The sequence below is a fragment of the Tasmannia lanceolata genome, unplaced genomic scaffold, assembly GCF_043159265.1.
Source record: "Tasmannia lanceolata isolate RefF3 unplaced genomic scaffold, GAP_Taslan_0.1 ptg000011l, whole genome shotgun sequence".
Classification (NCBI taxonomy): Eukaryota; Viridiplantae; Streptophyta; class Magnoliopsida; order Canellales; family Winteraceae; genus Tasmannia; species Tasmannia lanceolata.
This window is the reverse complement of record NW_027518688.1, coordinates 26,163,459-26,174,777: the sequence shown is the minus strand read 5'-3', so window position 1 is coordinate 26,174,777 and position 11,319 is coordinate 26,163,459. Positions and strand designations below refer to the sequence as shown.

At 35.5% G+C, this 11,319-nt stretch overlaps 1 protein-coding gene across 4 annotated transcripts in view; it reads left to right on the top strand.

Annotated features, from left to right (window-relative positions):
* The first annotated feature begins 812 nt into the window (after nucleotides 1–812).
* LOC143886813 (ADP-ribosylation factor GTPase-activating protein AGD2-like) overlaps nucleotides 813–11,319 on the top strand; it is a 32,571-nt gene continuing 22,064 nt past the window's right edge. For 2 of the 4 annotated variants that reach the window (XM_077390944.1, XM_077390943.1), the window contains exons 1-5: nucleotides 815–963; nucleotides 2,373–2,449; nucleotides 4,707–4,807; nucleotides 5,319–5,389; nucleotides 9,883–9,945. In XM_077390944.1, the coding sequence (XP_077247059.1) occupies nucleotides 916–963; nucleotides 2,373–2,449; nucleotides 4,707–4,807; nucleotides 5,319–5,389; nucleotides 9,883–9,945 (360 nt within the window). In that variant the 5' untranslated portion in view covers nucleotides 815–915. Of the gene's footprint in view, nucleotides 964–2,372; nucleotides 2,450–4,706; nucleotides 4,808–5,318; nucleotides 5,390–9,882; nucleotides 9,946–11,319 lie in introns of all 4 variants that reach the window. The other 2 variants (XM_077390947.1, XM_077390945.1) reach the window with 2 other exon arrangements.

The window sequence follows — 11,319 nt, the reverse complement described above, 5'->3', positions numbered from 1 at the left end:
ATATTGGAACTACCATGTTTTAATAATTGCACAAGCTCAGCTTATCTTTTTCCTCCATAATATGCATTTGACAACATTCTGGAAACTATAATAACAAACGACAAGATGAGTTAGTACAATTATTTGCCCAAGATCATTTACAACCATTAGTTTATGCAACGATGGACTGAATTATAAGATCACAGGCTCGGAAACAGCTGATATTTGCACTACCATGTTTTTGATAATGAGACAAATTCATACAGTCTTTTCTTTTTTAATTGCCTGGGTTGAGATTTTTGGGAATTGTAAGCTGAATACATAATAAAAGACAAGGCCAGTTCGTCTCATTATCAAATCATGGTATTGGGAATATCAGGAGCTAAATAATTGACAATTCTCGGTCACTGTACACCAGGTGTACGAATAGGCAGATGTCTTTGAATTTAACGATCATGATCTTTGATCGGATTGATTTATTGGGGCCCACTAGATGGACGCTTCTTTGACTTCAATGATCATGATCTTTGATCGGATTGATTTTTATTGGGGCCCACTAAATGGACGCTCCAGATTTTACCAATGAAACTTTGTCTCATAAATCGCGCACAGTCAAAATCTTTTACATCATCTCTCTGTACAGCGCGTGTGAGGACTGAGGAGACAGTAATAGACTTTCTTTACCTCCTTGCCACCTCATCATCTGTTCTAGATCCAGTTCAATCACCAACAAAACCCCTACTTCCAACTCAAATAACGAAAATACCCTCCTTAATCAGTAAAACCTAGTCCTTTGATATTGATTTTCAGAGGGAGAGGGAGAGAGAGAGAGAGAGAGAGAGAGAGTACCCTCCTTAATCAGTAAGACCTAGTCCTTTGATATTGACTTTCAGAGAGAGAGAGAGAGAGAGAGAGAGAGAGAGCTCTGAAGAAAAAATGGCAGCTTTTACGAAGCTCGAAGATTCCCCAATGTTCAGAAAGCAGGTCAGTTTTAGATAACTCTGGTTCGAGATTTTTCTCTCTCTTTAAGTTTTTGTTTTGATTCGATCGTTAAAAATCTAAAGAGATTTCCTCATGTTTTTTGATTCGATTCTTAAAGATCTAACGAGATGTAATGATGATTTCATGCTCTTGCTTTTGTAACCGTTTGGTTACATGGATTTAACAAGCTAGAAGAACCTAGATTTTATAAGCTAAAACCTGTATTTTGTAAGTTAAAACCTAGATTTTATCATCCATGTATTGTAATATTCAGGTTTTAGCTTATAAAATCCAGGCTAGGTTTTAGCTTGCAAAATCCAGGATTTTACAATCCTAGATTATAAAATCCGTGCAATCAAACCGCAAGTTTGTGTTTTTTTTTCCTTTTCTTTTTTGAACATTCCGTGCAAATCTCGAATATGTCATTCAGTGAAAATCCGAGCTATTGAATATTCTATAACTGAAGCTGAAGATTTTACTTGATTTTTTATTTTCTTGGTGGAATTGCAAGAAAGATTGGATTTTGATGGTTGTTGTGACATTGGTATGAATGCTATCCAAATGGGTTTGGGGATTTTAGATTTACATCATTGGTTCTGTGACAACGCTAAATAACACGAGAGAACCGTTCTAAAATTATAGAAAAACCTGATTTGGTTGCTCTCTCTCTCTCTCTCTCTGAAAAATTGTTTTGAGTTTGGTCTCTCTCTCTCTCTAAAATTGTTCTGAGTTTTCTACGGTAGTGGTTGGTTTGTGCAAAATTAAATGAGTCTAAGTTGGTATTTAGATTTGAACCTGAGATTGTTGGGTTAGCAGTTTGCTGTGAAAAAGGGAAAAAGATGACTTTCTTTTTGTTTAGTAAGAAAAATGATCTGTTTTAAAGTAGTTTGATGATTATTGTGACTTCTATCTCTAATAGTGGTGAGAATTATACGTTTACCAATTTTTTTTTCAATGGGTTGTAACAGCTTGTGGTGAAATTTCAGTGACTGTATAAAGCTATTTGAATCCAAGACTCTGGATTGATAGCAAATTACTGCTGAAAGCTGTGAAGGAATAATAGAAATAATTGGGAGAAATATGAACAAAAATGGAAGGATAACATGGTAGGATTTTGAAAATAAAATCAGATAGTGATAGTTCCCTAGTCCTATTAAAACAGCCTAATCTAAGTCATGTATCCCCTTAATCACGTTTTCTTGTTTTGAGTGCATTTAAGACGACCCACCTATATCTTGAAAAGTTATTATTTTATCTGATTTATTAACTTTGACTCAAATTATGGATTTTCATCTGGTGTGCTGTTTAGGTCCTTTCTTTAAATGAGCTGCAATTAAATTTATTGCGTCTCTGTATGGTTTGGGTGCCCCATGTCAGTATGTTAATTTTTTCTTCTTCCATTTGTTGTGCAGTTATATACTCTTGAACAGAACACGGAGGAGTTAAAAGATCGCTGCCAAAAACTTCACAAAGGATGTAAGAAGTTTACGTGAGTCCCTTCCTTTTTATTTCCCGGTTCTAATCCATGGATCTATTAAACTTTGAACCAGTTGGAAAACATTCTTCTATCCACTTTGAAGATGGTGCCAATGTATTTCCAAATCATAAGTTTGTCACATAAAGTGATGGATCAACTATTTTTTAGTTTAAGGTCCTTCTACCCACATTTATTTGTTTATTTATTTTGAACTGATGAACTGATGTTGGAATAATGCTATTTGTTTCAACCATGATGTTGTGGATTCAATTCCATCTTATGTAACAAAATGGGAAAGAGGTGAAATCTATTTACCTACATCTAACCATCCCTTAGTTATGTGCTAAAATGCATGAACTTAAGTGAGGATGGGTGGACACTTGAGGACTTGGATCAAGAAGAAAGCAAGAAAAGGACATATAGGGTTTGGTTGTGTAAGAGATTAAAAAGAAAATGATGTGGAAACTAAATGAAGAGAGAAAATGAAGTAGAAGGGAAGGACAAGAATAAGAAGTTCCTTGATCTAGATGTAAGCCATTGGATCTTGATCTTGATGATCTATCTGCTCTGATGCCATGTAAAAATTCCTTGAAGGTGATGAATCAAAATAATAGAGAAACAACAAGAAGGGACAAACGTAGAGTGTAAATTCTGTTGAAGCTTCATTAATTTCGTAAAATAGGGAATACATTGGTATTTATTTTTATATGAGTGATCAAATGACCTAAATACCCCTCAATTATACAACTCATCTCTTTTCAAAGTTTCAAGACTCTTTCAACAATTTCCATGATAATTTTTGGAATTACTTGAAAGTAACAGTTATTAGAAAATTCTCCTGTAGTTCTTTCTTTCCAAATAAGCCATATAAGTTGAAAAAGTAAAATTCTTCAAAGGCTCTTTTATGAAATTCTACAATAAATTCTAGAGTTACTAACTTCAATATCGAAGTAATAATCATTTGAAACGGCACTCACTATGAAGGAGTTCAGATGGGTGGCACTGAACGAGCTGGAAAATTGCTTGGGGAATGTATAGACTATAGAGACAGCTATATGTCACAGCAGTGGCCTACATCTAGGCGGACCCCTCCCCGTATCAGATTTCTTAAGCTGGACTTAGTGGCTCTAGCTGGACTATTTTATGTTTCTCATCTATGAGCTTTCACCATACAAGACTGAAGCATCTACTGATCACATATATAAACTTTAAAAAAGTGAATATTCTTAGTTATATACCAGCCAATGTATTTACACGCTATGTTGTTGTTTGGAAGTTTCATGAAAATTTTCTAAAGGATTCATTAACCGACCCCAACTAGTTTGGGACAAAGGCTTAGTTGAGTTGTTGTTGTTTGGTAGTTGCTGGCATGTTGCTAAACATCTAGATTATTTCTCACAAGAACATTTGATTAGGTAAGCATGCTTATAGGGTTTTTTTTTTTTTTTCTTTTGAATGGTGAGCATGCTCTTAGGTTATACACCTTCCACACAGTAGTTGCTATAATGTATAAACCTTAATTATAGAATCTTTAATCTCTTGATGTTGCAGTTTTCCCTAAGGACATTCATGCCTGAGGAACTCAGAGTTATAACAATCATTCTCGACTTTTCTGATTGTTTTTGTTTGTCTACACATGATCTTACATATGAATTGTTCTTGAGTGATATAACTACAGATATCTATGATGCATGTTTCATGAATGATTCCATGCATGCATGCTTGCATATGTGTACTAGACCTTCTGTTCATCTGCTAAGGGATGTATGGATGGATACACGTCTGCATTGCATTTGCATGTGGATGTGGATCATAGTGAATTTGCATGTGCTTCTCCATGTGTATGTTTGTTTGTGTGTATATCTGTGCTTATAGCATGGCTTTACATGGACATCTGGGTGGGTGCAAGGGCTTGCATGCGTGTGTATTTGGGCATGTCTGTCTTGTTTATGGATATATTTTTTATTTGATGTATGAATATCTCATGACATATGCATTTTTTAAGCTGTAATGTGCATGTATTTATGGATGGTTTATTCACTTATTGTGACCGTGTTTAGATTCATGTATCTTTGTTTGTATACACAAATGATACTTCATTGTGTGCGGCATTTATGAAAGGCATTTTAAGCTGTAATGTGCATGTATTTATGGATGGTTTATTATGACCTTGTTTAGATTCATGTATCTTTGTTTGTATACACACTTGATACTTCATTGTGTGCGGCATTTATGAAAGGCACTGATGTCTCATTTCCAATTTTTACAGGTTCGCCCTTGAAGAAGCATATGATGGAGACCTTGCCTTTGCAGATTCCTTGGAAGCATTTGGGAGTGGACATGATGATCCCTTAAGTGTATCCATTGGAGGTTGTTCCCACTTTCCATGGATGCGCTCTTTTTTCCTTTCATATTTCTCATTTCTTTATCATAAGCACTGACATGGTACCTTGCCTGGATTACAAAATGAGGTTTCAGATTTATCCAATAGTTTTAGTGGTGTTTTTTGTCATCTTTAGTTACAGTTACTGCTGATCTAATCCTCTCTTTTCTACGAGCATGACTAGTCCACAATTCTTCATTATGTTTCTTTTCCCCCCACTTTATACGGTATAAAGCTTGTGGCCATTTTTGTTTTCTTTTATCTTGTAAGACTGGCTTTGGGAGTTTTTTTTTTTATGTGGAACATCATTTTGAGAAATATCATCTTAATTGCAATACAGCTCTCAATACCTTTTAAAATCTCTTAATGATACCATTCATTTAAAATTTATTTTTACTCTTCTACCAGTCATTATTTATTTATTATTTTTCAATCCTTTCCTGTTATTTATGTATTTATTATTCTTTTTTTGCTGCTTACACAATTGCATTGTGATAGGACCTGTTCTATCTAAGTTCACCACTGCATTTCGCGAACTGGGTACTTATAAGGAACTTCTTCGTTCGCAAGTAAGTCTTGGAGCTACAACTTCCACACTTGATTTTTTTCCTGATGCTTACTCATTGGTACTTTTGCATCTTGCCATAATAGTTATACTGCATGGCTGTTGGAATTTCTTTTCATTTGCTTTTCAATCTTATAAATAACATTTGACTTTCCTCTTGATAATACTTCTAGGATTTACTTGGGTCACACTTACTGATTTCATGGAGTACTAATCATAGTTATTAGAAAGGGAAATTATTTCAGGAAGCAAAACATGAAATGAAAGCATGAAATGAAGGAAAAAGGGGCTACGAGAAATAGGGAGGCAACATGAAAGGGTATGCGAAAAATATTGAGAAACGTCTTAGGAAATGTGTTAGAAATGTTTGGGAAATGATAGAAAAGCAGTCAAGGAAACCTTAAGTGTATTAAATAATAAAAAATTTATAAAACAAGAACTGTGATAAGATGAATGTCTATAATATGAATGCAAGTGAAACAGTAATAGAACACATGCACAAAGTGTCAAAGCCACACATAGAAGTTAAAGTAAGAACCGTGTTTCATCGCGGTGAAAACCATAGAAAAATAGATGGGAATCCAATTTCCTTACGGCAAAAACAAATATAGAGGACCCATTAATAACAAGAAGGAAAAGGTGAAAAGAAACAAACTATATTCTGCCTCTAAAATCTTATGAAGCATAAAGGCAATGATAAAAATGCATGATTTTTTCACACCTAGCACACAAAAATAGAGTTGAAAAGATCAAAAGAACCACATCCACAACCATTCGACATGCAAACCAGACATGTTTCCACCCCTAACCTGAAATGGATGCCATATGCACGACCATTAGAAGCACTCAATCGAAGACGAACCTTCTGCCCCAATCACTGTCTTCAACGAGTAGAACCCCCAACTGTTGTCTTCAAGAAAAGAGGAAGAAAAAAAGCTGGTGAGAGAAGAAGAAAATATAAGGAAATAAATAGAGAGAAGAGTTAGCCATTGTCATAACATATCCAAGATTCATGATAATCCGACGGTACGATCTGAATTTGAGATCAGATTGGAGCCACCCATTTCCATAATCTGCAGATCACGTTGTTTCTGCCCTGAAATTGACGGTTTTACAGTCTGCTCGTCATCCAACTCTGGTAGATCGATCCTAGATACATATCCTAACCTAGATCCGAAAATTTGATTGATCCGAAGGAGGATCATCCTAAGATGCCAAAATTATAGATTTGGTTCAAATCTGCAATCTATTTGAACACTCATATTCTTAGATCACCTTCTCTTTCTCTCCCCTCATAGATTGTCCTGCATAACATTTGGTATCAAAGCTAGACGGTCTTGCATCAAACAATCAGATTTTTTAGTCTTTAGTTTCCTAGTGTTCAATTTCATTGATTGTAATAAATCTTTTGAGATGTCGCATTTGCCGTCTTTGTAAGCTTAGAAAGCATTCTTAACTTCTTAACTGCCATTTAGTTCATAGAATAGTATTTGCACTTCTTTTCTATTTGATATTGTGCGTTTTGATGTTTGGGGTCTTGGTCCTGTTTCTTCGATGTTTGGCTCTCTTTTCTTTGTTATTTTTGTTGATTATTTCACTCGATATACCTGGATTTATTTCATGAAAATAAAATCAGATGTTATTTACCTTCTCTTCTTTTGTACGTACATTACTTAGCGTCATGATGCCTGTATCAAATGCCTTCGAAGTGAAGGTGGAGTGGAATACACCTCCTGAGCATTCAAGGAATTGTTATACTGTCATGGCATTGTGCTCAGCTCTCTTGCCCACGTATGTTGGCTCAGAATAGGGTGGCAGGGCGAAAGCATCGCCATATTTCTAAGACTTTTCCATGATGTTTCTCTATGGTGTTCCAACACACCTATACACTAAGGTTTTTCATATAAATGTCAGAACATCAACATCCTCCCATCTTCCACTCTTGGCCATTGGACATTGTTTCATGCATTAACATGTTGACAACTCGAACATTCCCTCGCTTATGGGGATGCATCTGCGGCATTCACATTCTATCGACTTAGAGGTCTCCCAAAGAAAGTTGCATGCATCTTTGTTGGCTATAGTGATGAACATTGTGGTTACATGTGTTATTCTTTTATGTGGGACAGATATTAATCTCACACTACATCATCACCTTCACTGAGAGTTGTTATGACTATCGTCACTTTGGGCCGTGAGATTAAGGAAGAGACATGCAACCTTGTTCATTGCATCATGTCTATCGACACATCTATTGATTCTCCCTCCATCCATCGACAAAGGATTCTTCGGCCTCATGGAAAGTTCCAGGGTCAACAACACAAACACAAGCATGCATTGAGAAAGACATTAGATATCAATGATTCATGACCATTAACAAAAGCCACTACTAGTGATTGATGTGTTGAGGCTATGGCTGATAAGACGGGTGCTCTATATAGAAACGATGGCAACTCATTGTACAGGCTAACTCATTTTGATGGTCCTTGTCTCAGCTAAATGTCAAGAATGCGTTTCTTCATAGGAATATGAAAGAAGTGTATTTGGAACAACCGTGGGAGTACGAAACAACTAATACAGATAGCTATGCGTGCAAGCTGAAGAAAGCTATAAATGGTCTCAAACAAGCACCACGTGCCTGGTTTGAAAGACTATATCCAGATCTCCATAGATTTCAGTATGAAGGAATGAGTTAAATAAATCTTTTATTATTAGACGTACTTCATCAAGTATGACATTGATCCTAATGTATGTTGATGATATTATAGTTACTGGAAGTGATTGTTGCGGGAATAAGAGTGATAGTGAACCTGGAATCACACTTTGATACGAAAGATCTTGATCAGTTGCGTTAATTTATAGTCATAGAGGTTGAACACTCAAAGGAATGAGTGGCAATGATCTAATGAAGATGCACACCAAATCTTCTTCATTAGTTCCACACTTCCACATTACCAGTGAGCGCTTCTATTGCTTGTGATAAGATGATAGAAAAGGAGAAAGGATAGAGTACCCTTTTATATATAGAGCTTCCTTGTTCATTAGTTCCACACAAGGTTTAAAATTTCGACCGAAACCAAAATCAACTGAAACCGAAATTTCGGGAAAATGCAAACTTTAATTTTTTTTACAAGATTTCAGCCGAAATTTCATTACAATAATGAAATTAGCCTTTTTTTAACCGAATATCGGCTGAAATTTCGGTTTCGTCTCTGTCCAAAACCGAAATTTAAAACCTTGGTTCCACAGGATGAATTGCAAACCAGTGAGTGCTTCTATTGCTTGTGATAAGAAGATGATAGGAAAGGAGAAAGGATAGAGTACCCTTTTATATATAGAGCTTCCTTGTTCATTAGTTCCACACAAGGTTTAAAATTTCGACCGAAACCGAAATTTCGGGAAAATGCGAACTTTAATTTTTTTTACAAGATTTCAGCCGAACTTTCATTACAATAATGAAATTAGCCTTTCTTAACCGAATATCGGCTGAAATTTCGGTTTCGTCTATGTCCGAAACCGAAATTTAAAACCTTGGTTCCACAGGATGAATTGCAAACCAGTGAGTGCTTCTATTGCTTGTGATAAGAAGATGATAGGGAAGGAGAAAGGATAAAACACCCTTTATATATAGGAGCTTCAGTACCAATTGTTCACAAGACCAGATATCTTGTATGTTATGAATTAGTTATGTTAGTATATACATAACCAAAGGGAGGAGCTTTTTCAGTCAAAAGGGGAGAATTTTGAGTTATATTATAGGGATAATGAGTTGTGGGCTGTTTAATAAGGTGGACGAACGGAGGAGTTACAATTGCAGAATATTTAGATGCTGATTTGGCATGAGATCCCGATACGAGAAGATCTATGACAGGGTTTTGTGTGGTAGTGACTAAATTTCTTGTTTCATGGAGCCCCAAGAAGCAAAGGACTGTGGCTGGAATGGCTTGGTCCGTGCATAAGTAGAGTATAGGGCTATGACGTCCATTATTGCTGAGCTCACATGGGTCTTGATACAAGAGCTGTACATCTTTTTAGACTCACATTCATTGTTTTGTGAGAGCCAAAGCGCCATTAAATGTCAGAGGATTCTGTGTTTCATGGTAGGACCAAACATACTGAGATAGATTTCGCTTCGTTCGAGAACATTTTAGCTTGAGGGGTAGTAGTAGACAAGTAATTACTGGTCATCATATATGCAATTCTCTACATCGTTAACATATAAGGGCTATAATTTGATTTACTCATTTTTTTAATACAAGTTCTCCCACAGGAATTGTGTTATCTCTTTCTCATCTCTCTTCTCTTTACATCCAATAACACCTTCAGATTCTATACATTCTCCGAGTAAAAAAGTACGCAGATCTAATTAGTTCACATAATTCTCTACTTCAATATTTGGTCACACGAGATTTGATGCTTTAATTAGGAATTGATTTGTTATTCTTATTTAGAATCTCTTTTCTTTCATTCTAAAAGATTTTGTCTCCCATATTACAGATGGATCATATGTTAAGTGATCGCTTGGTGCAGTTCATGAATATTGATCTACAAGAGGCAAAGGTAACTCTCTCTCTCTCTCTCTCTTAATCTTTTTCTTTCTTTGAGCCTAGTAGGTCTGCAAGTGCAGCAGTTAATATGATGCTTCTTTTCATTTTTTTGGAAGAAAATTAACAGTTATATGTAATATACGTAACCTCTATTATTGATAAGGTCACTCAGTCCATATTGCAAAGTTTAATGATGGACAATGTTAGATCTGTCATAAGAGTACTAGATTTTAGGTATTTTATGACCATTGAGAGTCATCTATTCTGTCCATGGCTTAAGTTTCCTGGCCATCATATTCATTACTCAAGTCTCTGCTTGTTAAAAATTGTTTCATATAATATATGTGATAATCTGATGGGTAAACGGTGATCATTGACCGATTACTTTGATTTATTTAATCAATCATTTCACCTGATCAAACTTCCAAGGAAGAATTTTGAATGGTTCTTGGACCAGATACTGAAAGCCTTCTTTCTTAAACAAGTGAAAGTTACTTTATAGGTAATAGAGAGGAATCACATAACATGTGACATGACAACCCAAATTCCAGTCATTACGTCAAGATATAACAAAATCAATATGAATTTCCAAAATTTTTTATCAAAGAATTGCCAAAATTTTGAGAATAAGGAACTCCGGGTTTTGCTAATTTGTCTTTAAGATTGTGACCTTCCTTACGAATGTGGGTGTCTCGGGCAAGTTTTGATTAGCTCATTCACAGAGGAAAATAATACTTATCTGTCGAAGAAAGGGAATGCATGATATATTTTTTGCACAATTTTTGTCTTTCAAGAAGGTTATTTAAAGGAAACAATGTACTTCTAGTTTCCATGTAAACTACTCTTAGAGAGCAAGATTTTAATTCTAAACCTAATAATTCTGGATGTAATGAAGGATTTCGAGGACGATTCTTACCTAGATGTATAGTTGTTAATGATTATACTCCCATTTGTTACTCAAAGAAGCATAGTATACTACTGATGCATCTACTCTTGACGAAGGTGGGATATCTCTTGTAGCTACTTATACAGTCTTGCAGGCTTTCCAACAGAAATATGTCTACTCAACTGATTCCCAAACTTGAAGAATTGAAAGCTTCACTGATTGCTTACTTCATTGATTATAATCACGAATTCACAATTAAGTTTTCTCTCTCATTTCTCAAAAAATGGAATCTAACTGATTTGGTTCTTGTTTTCTTCCATTGATGTATCCCAATTTCCCCCGTCCATCAATAGACATGCAAGCAGACTGTGCACTCTAGATAGTTACTTCCTTCTAGGTTTACTGTGTTAGTCTGCCATTGTTATCATCATGATTGCCCATCTGTGATACAGCACTCACCACATCAGAAACAACGAGAGACTCACCAACAACACTACTATC